Source organism: Lutra lutra, chromosome 8, assembly GCF_902655055.1.
Source record: "Lutra lutra chromosome 8, mLutLut1.2, whole genome shotgun sequence".
Taxonomy (NCBI): domain Eukaryota; kingdom Metazoa; phylum Chordata; class Mammalia; order Carnivora; family Mustelidae; genus Lutra; species Lutra lutra.
In genome coordinates this window covers 829,570-843,288 of record NC_062285.1, presented here as the reverse complement: position 1 = coordinate 843,288, position 13,719 = coordinate 829,570, and the positions used below count along the sequence as shown (strand labels likewise).

At 50.7% G+C, this 13,719-nt stretch overlaps 1 protein-coding gene across 6 annotated transcripts in view; it reads left to right on the top strand.

Moving 5' to 3' along the window:
- LARP4B (La ribonucleoprotein 4B) overlaps positions 1–13,719 on the top strand; it is a 92,435-nt gene that overhangs the window by 66,923 nt on the left and 11,793 nt on the right. For all 6 annotated transcript variants that reach the window (XM_047739971.1, XM_047739972.1, XM_047739973.1 and 3 more), the window contains 7 exons: positions 47–150; positions 3,156–3,266; positions 4,665–4,718; positions 4,802–5,011; positions 7,402–7,508; positions 8,023–8,274; positions 9,252–9,297. In XM_047739971.1, the coding sequence (XP_047595927.1) occupies positions 47–150; positions 3,156–3,266; positions 4,665–4,718; positions 4,802–5,011; positions 7,402–7,508; positions 8,023–8,274; positions 9,252–9,297 (884 nt within the window). The remainder of the gene's footprint in view (positions 1–46; positions 151–3,155; positions 3,267–4,664; positions 4,719–4,801; positions 5,012–7,401; positions 7,509–8,022; positions 8,275–9,251; positions 9,298–13,719) is intronic.

The following is a 13,719-nucleotide window of genomic DNA, read 5'->3' as shown; positions in this document are numbered from 1 at the left end:
TGTTTGAATATTTGTGTTTTACCATTCATTTTTCTTCTCTTTGTAGCTTTACCGTTAGTCCAAGTGGATGAGAAGGGAGAAAAAGTAAGGCCAAATCAGAGTCGTTGCATTGTGATCCTGCGGGAAATACCGGAGTCCACGCCTGTAGAAGTAAGTCTCCTCTGAAGGGTGCTCGGACTCTCTTTGTGGGTTTTTGTTTTATTTCTGTTTACTCCTGTGGTCTTTTTTTAGAGGGCATATTGTAAAGAATACGCACAGTAACACTTTCTTCCCAGGATTTATACATTGTTGGTTACAGTGTGACTCATTTTTAAGAGTGGTGCTCAAACTTTTTGGTCTTGGAGCTCCATTATATTCTTCACGTTAAAAAATACTGAAGAGGGTGGGATGCCTGGATGGCTTGGTTGGTTAAGCGATCCCCAGGGTCCTGGGATTGAGCCCTGTGTGGGGCTCCCTACTCAGCAGGGAGCCTGCTTCTCCCTGCTACCTGCCTTTGTGCTCTCTCCTCTCACTCTATCACTCTATCTCAAATTTAAAAAAAAAAAAATGCCAACTTGGGCAATAATTTGAGGGAACCGCAGTATTTGATAGTGTCAGAGTCATGAAAAGTCTTCCACAGTTACTGCGTTGCTATAAAACTCCTCACTTGTCTGAAAGCGTAGACTGCGGTGCCTCTTGCAGTGACGAGCATTTCTGTCTATTTCTGCCCCAGAAATGATGAGGAGCCTTCATGTGAGGCTCCGACAGTGCCAGCTCTGGCCTGTTGACAGCACGGCCGCTGTCTGCTGCGGGGACTGTCCGCGACCCCGGGAGGTCCGTTCCGTCCGTCACAGGTGTTCCTGGGTCAGGCCTGAGGGACTCGTGCCGCCCGCGTGCTCAGCGCCGTCTCTGTGGAGCCGGTCTGCGTGCGTGTCTGAGGGACACGTCTCAGCGCGCTGTGACAGAGGTGCGCTTTGACAACCCTGGCCTAAGAAGTCTCGCCTGTCTCGAGTGTGGCCCTGTTCCAGCGAGTTTTACTTTTTGCTGTTTTCTAGTTCTGTGTTCTCTGTGAAGAAAAAGAAATTGGGAATGAATTTTTTATCCTCTTCTTTTTAAGGTTGTAAATATGGAGTGTCCCCTTACTTCTTTCTACCAGTCCAGAGTCTTTGTTAGCGCCCAGTGATCCCGCACACGGAGGTCCTCTGAGACACTCGTAAGGGCTAAAGCGGAGAAGAATTTTCTCTTTTGAGCCGCACACGTTGATCTTGGTGTATTTGTGTTACTCCAAACAGCACACCCTAGATCTGTTGTAAAATTGAGCCATGGAAGTGTTTTAGAATTTTGGTAAACTGAGGTTGAAACAGAAGGGAAGGGGGAGAGTGGGGCTGGCTGCAGGGGCGGTCGCTAGCTTACGGGGCGCAGAGTGCAGAGCCCTCAGCCCCGGCTGCGGAGTGCGCTTCCCGGTGCCGCGCAGCCCCGTGCCGGTCCAGGGTTGGAAAAGTCTTTAAATGGTAGTTCATTTGGTTGAGTAATAGACTTTCACAAAGTGGCCCTGATTCCCCGGGAATACTTTGCTCTGGAACCAGCCGTGGTGTCCGCGGTGCCGCCCCTGTGCTGTCCTGTCCCTGTGGGTGTGGCCCCGGTGTCTGGGCCTTTAGCGCCTTGGCTGTCGGCGGCCAGAGCGGGCGGTCCGCGGGCTGCCTGGACGGGCGTCCTGCTCTCCTGGGCCTCTCGGAGGTTCGCGGCCTTCTCGGCGGGGACTTGGGACCGTTCTGTGTGAGCCCTCAGTGACGGGACTGGGTTTGGATTCACACCTGCTGCTCCGTGTCTCCGTGCTGGTCCTCATTTCCTTTCTTCCCGCGCCTCCCATTCGGCTTGGTCACATTCGTTCTCTCTGTTTCCCTTTCTTGGCTTCTTGCTCTAACTCTTTTGTTTTCCCAGCCGGCACATTGGTGGGTGCGTCCGGGATCGGTGGGGCCGTCCTCCGTGGGCCGGTGGCTGCCCCTTCCCGGGCGTCTCTGCTCCCATGCCCAGCTGGCACGCGCTGCCGCCCCGAACCACACTGTATTTTGTTACGTTTGCGTCAGGCAAGCTCGTTTTCTTTCCGAGAGATTGAAAGTAAGAAAGATGTGTTTATCCAGCATTTGCCATTTACGGTGCTTTTTATGCGCACGTCCAGGTCCGCACTTGCTCTGGCCTCCTTTCTGCCGGCGTCCTTTGGTTCTTGGGCTGTGGCTCTCCTGGCAGGGAGGGTTTTCAGCTTTTGTGTGTTTGAGAAATTCTTTTCTTTTTTTTTTATTCATTCTTTTTGAGAAAATCTGTTTTTTGCCTTCATTTACGGAAGCCCTTTTCTCTGGGCGTAGAACTGGGGATTCCAGGTGTGTGTTCCTTTCCGGTGTCCGCAGCTGCTGTCCTGCGCTCTGGTGCGCGGCGTTCCTCCTTGGCTCCTCTGCGTGTTAGTGCTGCTCCCTTTCTCCCAGTGCCGTGAGGTGTTAAGCTGTTTGGTGGTGATGTCCCTTGGTGCCGCTCGCACGTCTCTTGAATGGAAGTTTCCTGAGGGATCATTTCTTCACTTTTTCTCTTCTCCTGTCTTTTCTTGTCAAAGTTCCTAACTAACTGCTAATCCTACGTACGGCATTTTTCATTCCAGAAGTTCTTTTTGGATCTTTCTTTCTTCTTCTGTGTCTCTTTTTAACATGCTCAGTCTTCACCTCTTTGAATATAGAATATATATCCCAGAACTGCTTTCATATTCTTGCCCTTTTATTCTGTCGTCTGTATCATTTCTGGGTCTAATGTGATGGATTTTTTTTTTTTCTCCTTCAGGTCCCATTTTTCTCTTTCTTTGTGTGCCCAGTAGATTTTGAATGGATTCCAGGCATTTTGGATTTTACTTTATTGGGTACTAAGTGTTCGTGTATTGTTTCCTGGAACTGGTGTGGAGCTTCGTGTGAGGTTCCCTTCGACCCTCCAGGAGTGCTGTGAAGCAGAAGTAGGGCCCGTGACTCCAAAGCGGTGCCCTTCTGCACGCTGCGCCTGAGCGCCTGTGTGCCGGGGGTGTTCTCTGCACTGCCTGGTGGGGGAGACGCACCCCCCGTCCCTGGGTGTCGTTTCTACTTGGTAAGGACACATGTGGCATAGATGAGAATTAATTTCTCCCTCTCTCTTTCCTGTAGGAAGTAGAAGCACTATTTAAAGGAGACAATTTACCGAAATTTATAAACTGTGAATTTGCCTATAACGATAATTGGTTTATTACGTTTGAGACTGAAGCTGATGCACAGCAGGTAAGCCGTCCCCCCCGCCCCTGTGGAGCTCAGTGTTACCCTGACCTCACAAGCCAGACGTGGGGGGCACTCAATTGGGGCCTAGAGATTACTGCTGTGTGGTGGCCCTAAGTTTGACTATAAAGCACAGGGGAATCAGGTTATAGAGACTGAGTAGGCATGTTTGTGAAGACTGTTCGTGTGGCAGTAGAGCATGTGACATTATTTCCCAAGGACATGTACGACAAGTAGCCCGTGAACATGACTTCTGTTCCTTCATCTGGGTGAGAGAAAGTTTTAATATTCGATAAATGTTCTGGGAAATTTGAACGTCATTTTAAGTTTCACGAGGTATCATTGTGCGTGTCAGAGAGTTGCAGAGGCCCTGAGGAAGCTCTGTGAGGAGAGGGAAGGAGGGAAGACGCACGCTCTCCCTGGCCTGAAAGAGGAATTTTAATTGGGGGAAACATTAACATGCTTCAAGGAATGCTAGTACAGTTGACCCCTGAGCGACAGGCGAGTTAGGGATGCTGACTCCATGCAGGGGGGACGCACATCGAACTCTGGACGCCTCACGTCTGAACCGCTTGTACTCCACCGCCAGCCCCCCGCGGCCTTACTGATAGCAGCGACATTTGGCATGTGTTTTGTGTGTTATTTGTGTTGTGTACTGTGTTCTCGCAATAAAGTAAGCTAGAGGAGAGAGGAGACTGTGAAGAAAATCACGGGGAGGAGAAAGTCCGTTCATAGTCCTGTCCTGTGTGTGTCTGCCGAAGCCTGCCTTTAAGTGGACCCTCGCAGTTCCGACTCCGGTTGTTCGGGGGGAGCTGTGCGGTGGGAAGCGATGTGGGTGCTGCGATGGTCAGAAGAAACAGGCCTCTGAAGGACGGGCTTGACTGGGTTGGAGGGAAGGGGCATAAGAGGGGCCGGGCGGTGGGAGATGAGGGGAGTCCCGTTGGCGGAGCAGGCGCAAGGCCCCTCAGCAGCGCAGGGCGGGGGGCGGCCGGGGGCAGCACAGGCGGCGCAGAGCCTTCCCAGCTAAGGAGGGCGCTTAGGGGAGGCGTAGGAGCTGCACCGGTACCGCCATCAGAGTGTCTCCCTTTCTCCGACTGTGAATCCGCTTCCACATCAGGGTAACTGCTAGGGGCTCGGCGTGCTGAGCCTGTGGTCGTGGGAGGCTTTGGTGGTGTGTGTTAGCACTGCTAGAATTGTACGTCATTCAGGAGAGTTTCTGCGAGAGGCTCCCTAGGTCTTAGAGGTTCTTCAAAGGAGTCTGTAACCCGAAGTGGATTAAGAATGGTGTTTTGGGTCTTGTCTGCCATACCTTCACTGTCCCGTTCCTGGTTGGAGGCGTTGGGCTGTCTGTTCATCTGACTTATGAGATTAACATGGTGGCGTTTGGGTGATTTTTGCCCTCAGGCCTACAAGTATCTGCGAGAAGAAGTCAGGACTTTTCAAGGAAAACCAGTTAAGGTAAGCGGGACCTTGGTTATGCTTTGTTTGCTTGCAGACCAGTTTTCGGGCGCGCTGACAGAAATCTCTCTGCTCCCACATAGGCACGGATAAAAGCAAAGGCAATAGCTATAAACACATTTTTGCCAAAGAACGGATTTAGACCTCTGGACATGAGCCTTTACGCGCAGCAGCGCTACACAGCCTCCTTTTACTTGCCTCCGGTCTACAGCCCCCAGCAGCAGTTCCCCCTGTACAGCCTGATCGCCCCCCAGACGTGGTCGGCGACACACAGCTATCTCGACCCCCCCCTGGTGAGTCCTGTCGTTACTTGGAGCTCGCGTGGCAGGAGGCTGTGGACGCTGCACTGGGTGCTCGGGAGGGATGTCGTTCTGGTAGCGAACCCGGGACGTAGATGCTTGGCCAGCATGAAACAGACCTGAGTTCTTCGGCAGATTTAAACTTCATCGGGAGATCAGTATGCAGCTTCGTACCCGTAAGAAAGCGTTCGGAGGCTCTAATACTGATCTCGGCCCAGTCCCCCTGCCCTCCTGTGTGGCCGCACCTTCCTATGCTATGTAATCCCCAGGAAAACACACAGCGTGGTCCGGGCTCTGGGAGGCCTGGGTTACTCCTGAGCGCAGGGCGGGTTGCAGGGAGAAGTGCTTTTGAGGAGACAGAGGTAGGCGTTCCAGTAATTCTAGCAGCCGAGGACAAGTGGAAGACCTGCGAGCTTTTTCCCTCACACCGGCCCTGGAGTTGACCGGCCTGTGAAGTGGGGCCAGTCGCTTTCCTCCAGGGGCGCTGCTGGCGAGAGTGGAGAGGTCAGAGAGGTCAGGTGGACCCTGCCTCGGCGCTGCTGCGCGCTTGGTGGAGCGTGGGGTGTGAGAAGCAGGACTTGCCTACTCGGTCCCGGCCGTCGGCCTCCCGTCCACGACAGTGCGGATGGACGGACAGATGGACAGGTGTGCCTCGGGCTGCAGGGCGGCTTTAGTGGGCACCAGAGTGGGGCAGTGGAGTGTGTGGAAGGTCGTGGTCGGAAAGCAGGAGGCCGGCTGATGACTGAGGGTGCGGCGCTCGGGTCAGGTGTGGGGCATGGGAGACGCCTGCGGGCCAGGCCTGGCCGCGGCTCCCCTTACCACTCGCAGTGGGAGGAGGGCGTTGGCTGAAGGGAGAGCTGGAGAGGAGCGAGTCGCCTAGCGGGGATGGTGCCTGCTCCCTGCTGACTCGTGAAGATGTGTTCGGGAAGGGACGCGGCCTGGGGAGGACAGCGGTGTCCGTCAGACACGCGGTCATTGGCAAAGCGGGACTGATACGGTGAAACCTCAAATTTGGAGGTTGCCAGGTGTCCCGTCCTCCTCCATTGAGCTTACAGCAGGGGTGTGAGGGAGGCGAGGCTGCAGGAGAGGGTGCGGCGCGTGCCGAGGCGCTGGCAGCGGTGGCATCGCGGGGGTCTCTGAACTGACCCATAGGTGTAGGCGGGGAACTGGGAGACAAAGCTGTTCGGCTTTGTACTGTGCCCTGAGCCATGTGCTTTTGGCCCGTGGCTTACGGGATGCGAGGAGGGCAGACGGAGAAGGGTCAGGAGGGGTCCTGTCTGGCGCTGGCAGAGCCCGGAGGTCTAGAACCCCGCAGTGGCGGAGGCAGTTAGCAGACAGGTGCTGGCGTCAAGAGCCGCTTCTCTCTCTTCAGAGGGACTCCTCATAATGCGCCCCTTTTCTGAAATCTTTGCTGCTTTCTGTAAAAGCGTGTCGAGAGCCTTGTAGCTGATACATGATGAGGGAACCTTCCAGGGAGATGAAGTCCTCAAATTCCTTTGTGGGAGAATTTCTCCCAAGGAGGCTAGCCGCCGCGGTTGTGCAGTTTCGTTCCTCTTAAGTCTCTCCTCTGATTTCTCTAATTGCACCCATATCGGGCTGGAGTAGGGGCTCTTGGCACCTGGGGTCAGTTGTCCGCCCACTTAGGAGGGTTCCTGTGATCCTGGCTTGGGGGTGGGCACCTGCGGCCTTGTGCTTGCTCGAAAGCGTGCTGTGTTATTTTGAGCAGATGTGAACATACGGTGCCTGTGAATTCTCTGCGAGTCCTGTTAAATTACTGGGTCAGGAGCTAGTTTATTTTTTAAACTCTTGAGTTCAGTCACGCAGATAGCAGAGTTGTGTATGTGAAAGTACATCCAGGAAGTGATTTGTTACGAGTGACCTTAGCATAGTTTATAATCTCAGAATCGGGTTCTGGTGTGATTGACCCATTTTTAAATTGTCTCACTCTGGCAGCTGTTCTCAAGCAGGCTGTTGAGGTGGCTTACAAAGTTCCAAGGGTACCTTTCTGACCCAGAGTTTTCCCCGCTGCTTTTCCTTTTTCCTTTAGTTTTTAAAATCAACTTTGGGTCTTCCGCTGTCCTGAACATCTGTTTTCTGTCCCGCCTGCTCTCGGCTCTAGCTTCCGAGTAGGTGTCAGTGGCTTCCTCAGCAGGCTGCTGTGAGATTACCCGAGTCGGCCCAGATAAAGGTCTTGCCCCAGCCTGGCTCAGGAAATACTGGTCGTTGGCAATGATCTAACACCATATTCTTTTCAGCCTGGGAATATTTTCAGTATAAAATTGAATAAAATGTCGAGAAACAGCCCAGATAAGCGGAAGGTGTCTGTGGTGTTCGCCAATTCCAGGTCTGTTTATGGCTTGTTGACTTGTTTTTAATGAATCTAGGTGACCCCGTTTCCAAATACTGGATTTATAAATGGGTTTACGTCTCCAACCTTCAAACCTGCAGCATCTCCTCTGACTTCCCTCAGACAGTACCCTCCACGAAGCAGGCAAGTTGCATGAGTGGTTGAAGGGCTGTGGTGTCCGGGGTTGGTGGTGGCGGGTCACTGCTGTGTGGTGTGCTCCAGGGCAGAGCAAGACAGATGGCCTTAAACCAGGTGGTCCTCCCCATGTGCACGAGTCCCTTTGACTTAGTGAAGAAAGGGCTTTGGCGATCTGTCGGGATGTGTTTGACCGTGCGAATCACACTGCTTGAGGCACGGACTTAACATTCCATGGGATGAAGCCCTGAAACGTGTGTTGAGAGCCTGCAGGTTGTCTGCACCGCGTCTCTGCGGGTGTCTGCTTTTAACGTGGGCTTGGACGCCGCTGAGCAGGACGTCGATACCTTGTCGATTCATGCTAGCAGACATGGTATGCGTGAGCTGTTTCTTCAGTAACATTTTTAAGATTTTTCTAAGTAGAGAGCGCATTTTAGCTGAGACATTCCTATATCAGTGATCCCATTTTAGGATGCCATGATGCCATTATAACTGAATGAGCATGCAAACCTTTTGTTTACAGGAATCCTAGTAAATCTCATCTTCGCCACACCATTCCCACCACAGAGAGAGGAGCTGGGCTATTAGAAAGCCCTTCGATATTTAACTTCACTGCTGATCGGCTAATTAATGGTGTTCGAAGCCCACAGACACGGCAGACAGGTCAGCCTAGAACACGGATACAGAACCCTCCGACCTACACCAAGAGGGAGGTTGGGTCTGGCCGAGTGGAGCAGAGCAGCGCGGAGTCGCCTCCTGGCTTAGGGAGAGGGAGGTGAGTACTTCGAGCTGCTGTCAGACAGCTATGACCTGCCTTTTCTAAAAAGTTCTTAATATTTACAAGTTCCATCAATTTAGGTATGTTTTATAAATGTTATTTTCAAGTACATCACAGGCAAGGGCTCTCAGCTCGTTAGGCCATCTTGGGCAAGACTGCTTGTATGTTTTCTGGAAAGGAAAGGAATTAGTCAAAATTACTTCTTTGAACTCCTTTCCAGCTCACACGGACAGCACCAGTGTATTCAGTAGGAATAACAAAGGTATAAGTAAATAAAAACAAAATTATGGAATAGAATTAGCCTGTGGGCTGTCAGGCCACAGAAGCCTGTCCAGGGCATGAGAGTGGCGTGTGGCCTCAGGGCCTGCCAGGACTTGGCCACTCCATCGGTGTTTGTTGCTTCAGTGTGGGACACGGTGCCAGTCCTAGACCTCTAGAAACCTGTGCACACAGCTGGGAGCTGGCTGTCACAGGGGCCTGGGGCTTGGAAACCTTAGTGCCGGCCGGTGGCAGCGGACGGGGGCTGATGTGGTCATGTCAGGGCTGGGAGGGAGGGAGAGCATGCCAGCTTGCTTTGGCGTCTTTCCACTGTGACGATTAACCCAGTCCGTTTTCATTAGCAGTGGTTAACAGTTCACCTATAGAGCTCATTGTCTGGTTTTATGTGTCTTGTCATGGCAGCTGAATGGACATTCAGGTATCTCTGTAACAAAAATTCTAAATGTTCACTAGGAAAATTCTCTCAGTAAATGTTTTTCTTACTCTTCTGCTTTTTTAAAATCTTGACATCACTTTTAGTCTTTTACCACAAAATTTTTGTTTTGGTTATACTTCCTAAGGTTGGGGTTTTACAATAAAAAGTCAACTGTAACAGATTACAAAGTAAGAAAGACTATGTGTGCACATACATGTGCTCAGTGAAAAACCTTTCAAGTGGGAAAAAGTTCACAGTGTTTTGCTTTCCTCTTCTCTAGGAAGAATTCCTTTGGCTACCGGAAGAAACGGGAGGAGAAGCTGACAGTGAGTACATCCAGCCCTTGACACTATTATAAAACTTTTAAACCTAATTTGTACTAAACAGACGTGCAGTTTAACTGCGTGATTGAAGGTTAGGACGTGTGGAGCTTTTCTTTTACTGTGATGAGCGTCAGGTGGTAACTGACTCGGTGGCCTGAAGGGGACAAGCTGGCGGCGTGTCTCTAGACATGCTGCTGGCCCCCGCGGCTGCAGAGTGTCGCTCCCTGGTGTCTCCATGTGCACGCGCTGTGCGGCAGGCACGGCTGACCACCCAGTAGGCACGCAGGGCAGTCTGTCACACATGGAGACGCATTCTCTGTCTGGGTAACCGTGTGGTGCGAGTGAAAGTAACTGAACTTAATGGTTCTTGACAAGCAGAGTGAACTTCTGTGTGGGAATTAGTTCATTGGTATGTTTAGTTCGGAACATTTAATGTGTATCCCTACACAGAAAGCATTACTGCCAGGGCTCCTGGGGGACTCAGTGGGTTAAGTGTCTGCCTCCAGCTCAGGTCATGATTTCTAGGTCCTGGGATCGAGTCCTGTATCGGGCTCCCTGCTCGGTGGGGATTCTGCTTCTCCCTCTCCTCCTGCTTTTGCCTCTTTCTGTCTCTTAAAAAAAGAGCAAGAAAGCAAGAAAGCACTACTGCCTTCTGTTGTAACTTATGTTCGGAACAAACGCAGAAATAAAGGGTGGCTCGTGTGGGTGCTGAGTTCCTGGGGCACGGCCGCATTCGCTGGGGTTCTGTACGACTTGCTCCCGTGGCTACGGCTTCTGCCCAGCTCTGGTGTGTTGGGGGAGCCGCTGTGTGTCCACACGTGGGAGGAAGGATACAGACATTGACACTTGGAGGACTGCAGAGACTGAGTGAATTCTTGGTCCGGCCCCCTGAGCCAGCGGGTATGTGCGCTCCCATAGTAAAAGATCTGTTTTCTCTGCCTTGAACTCAGAAAGTACAAATCAGTAGTTAGTAAAAACACCCAGAATTCTACCTTGTTGGTTAGTTTAGTCTGGTTTTGGTGAACCCTTTGGTATGGTCATTTTTATTGGCTGATTATAGTTGGAATTAATTCCTGTAACATTTGGACTGGCAAGGCTAGCATCAGAATAGGTCGTCAGTTAATAGTTACCTTAAATAAATTATTCTCCTTGGTTACTAAATTACATTTAGAGGTGACATTTCTTCCCATTGCCATCTCTGCTACATTTTGTGTTCCTGACTCCCAGTCGTCGTGGCCACGTGGAAGGCCAGGCATGTGATGCAGGCGCATTTCTTAAGGGGAGTGCATTTGTGGTTGCATCGGGACAGTTTCTGGAACTTAGAAATGGGTAATAGCGTGTGCTCGCTTGGCCCAGCCAGGCTGTGGGACGAGGGCCACCGTTCGTACCTCACCTCAAGCCGTGCAAATCCTAAAAACTCTTGAACACTGTACTCAAGACAAGCCCTCACCCGTGGGCGCTGCTGCTTGGCAGTTCTGCGCCTCGGCCGTTGTCACCTGCCCCTCTTGTTCCCCAGGCCTCAGGGTCTAGTCAACTTTTCTGAAGTGTGAATGCTTGGAAATGCGGTCTTTTGAAAACCTGGGTTCCCCTCAGAAAATGCAAATGTTGGGACGCCTGGGTGGCTCAGCTGGTTAAGCAGCTGCCTTCGGCTCAGGTCATGATCCCAGCGTCCTGGGATCGAGTCCCACATCCGGCTCCTTGCTCATCTGGGAGCCTGCTTCTCCCTCTGCCGCTGCCTGCCATTCTGTCTGCCTGTGCTCGCTCTCTCTCCCTCTCTCTCTCTCTGACAAATAAATAAATAAAATCTTAAAAAAAAAAAAAAGAAAAAGAAAATGCAAATGTTGCAAGCCCCTGAGAAGTACTTTGAGACCACAGGTCTGGGCCTCACTCAGAGCCTTGCCGAGTCACCGAGGTTCCTGAAGCGTGGAGGGGCCGAGTGATCGTAAGTGCGGGCCTGCTTTTGAGGGCACGTCGCCCCCCGGAACGAGCTGAACTTCAGCTACCTGCACCGTGATAAAGGTGAGAAACAGGTAGGGACGCCGGAAAGACACGGTGGGGTTGATATTTTTAACTTCTTACCGCGTTGTATTGGTTTATTGTTAAAAATGTTCAGTTGCACTTAGTCGACCCAGTGTCGCTTCAGCGTGCGGCATAGTGATTCAGGACTGCCACGAGTCACCAGGGCTCGTCACAGCAGGTGCGCACCTTCCTCCCCGTCACCTGTGTCCCCCATCCCCGCCCCTCTCCCCTCTGGCGACCAGCAGTGTGTGCTCTACAGTGAAGAGTCTGTGCCTTGGTTTCTCTCTTCCCCTTGCTCATCTCCTCTTTTTTCAGTTCTGCATGTGTGTGAGACCATGTGGTACTGTCTGTCTTTGACTTATTTCACTTAGCATAATACCCTCTAGTTCCATTCATGTCATTGCAAATGACAAGATTTTGTTCTTCTTGATGGCTGACTAATATTCCATTGTTACACACACACACACACACACACACACACACACACACACACACACACGAGTTTGGCTGTTGTAAATAGCGCTGCTGTAAACATCGGGGTGCATGCATCCCTTTGAACTAGTGTTTGTTTTCTTTGGGTAAATACCTAGTGTAATTGCTGGGTCAGAGGGTAGCTCTATTTTTATTTTTTTGAGGAATCTCCATACTGTTTCCCAGAGCAGCTGCACCAATTTGCGTTCCCACCAGCAGTGCACGAGGTTCCCCTTTCTCCGCAACCTTGTCCACACCTTCATTTTCTGACTTGTTAATTTTAGCCATTCTGACCACTGTGACTTTTTATCTCATTGTGGTTTTGATTTGCATTTCCTTGATGATGGGTGATGTGGAGCATCTTTTCACGTGTCTGTTCACCATCTGGATATCTCTGGAGAAATGTCTGTTCATGTCTTCTGCCTGTCTTTTAATAGGAGTATTAATTTGGGGGTGTGGAGTTGTAGAAGTTCTTATAATTTTGGACACTAACCCTTTATTAGTACCTCACTTGCATGTCACTTCTCCCATTCCGAAAGTTGCCCTGCTGTTGGGTTGACTGTGTTTCCTGTGCTGTGCAGAAAGTTTGTATCTTGATGAAGTCCCACGAGTTCATTTTTGCCTTTGTTTCCCTTGCCTCTGGAGACTTACCAAGAAAGAAGTTGCTACTGCCACGGTCAGAGAAATTACTGCCTGTATTCTCCTTAGGATTTTTATGGTCTCAGGTGTCACATTGAGGTCTTTGAATTTATTCCTGTGTGATGTAAGGAAATGGTCCAGTTTCAGTCTTCTGCGTGTGGCTGTCCGATTTCCCCAGCACCGTCTGTTGAAGAGGCTGTCTTGTTTCCATTGCACGTTCTTTCCTGCTTTGTCGACGATTAGTTGACCGTAGAGTTGAGGGTCCATTTCTGGGCTCTCTATTCTGTTCTGCTGACCTATGCGTCTGTTTCTGCGCCAGAACCACACTGTCTTTATGACCGCAGCTTGGTAATACAGCTTGAAGTCTGGAATTGTGACGCTTCCCGCCTTTTTTTTTTTTCTTTTTCAAGATTGCTTTGCCTATTTGAGGTCTTGTGTGATTCTGTTCCAATTTGGGGATCATTTGTTCTAGCTCTGTGAAAAATGCTGTTGGTATTTTGGTATTCAACGTGCAGACTGCTTTAGGTCTTACAGACACTTTCACAACCTCTGTTCTTTCAGTCCATGAACATGGAACGCCTTTCCGTTTCTTCATGTCATCTTCAGTTTCTCTCATCAGTGATTCACGGTTTGCAGAGTGTGCACGTCTTTCTCCTGTTTGCTTCTTCCCAGTGCCTGTTTTTGGTGCAGTATTGAATGGGATTGATTCTTGAATTTCTCTTTGTGCTGCTTCAGGATTGGTGTATAGATAAACAACAGATTTCTGTACGTGGGTTTTGTAACCTGTGACTTTACTGAATTTGTTTATCAGTTCTAACAGTTTTTTGGTGGAATCTTTGCAGTTTAAGGTGTGGTCCATTATGTGAAAATAATGGACGTTTTGACTTCTTCCTTGCCGATTTGGATGACCTTCATTCCATCCTTCCTTAAGATTTGATTTAATTATTAGAGAGACAGAGACAGTGAGAGAGTGCAGGTGGAGTGGAGAAAGAGAGAGCCTGACGGGGGGCTCGATCCCAGGACCCTGGGACCGTGACCTGAGCCGAAGGCAGACACTTAACCGACTGAGCCACTCAGGCGCCCCTGGACGACTTTTAGTTCTCTCTGTTGTCTGACCGCTGAGGCCAGGACTTCCAGTGCTGTCACACGTAACAGTGGTGAGAGCAGACATCCTTCTTGTGTTGCTGACCGTACAGGAAAGGCTCTCACTTCTTCCCCATTGAAGACGCTGTGGGTTTTTCGTAGATGGCCTTTATTATCTACCGAGGTATTTTCCCTCGTACCTACTTTATTGGG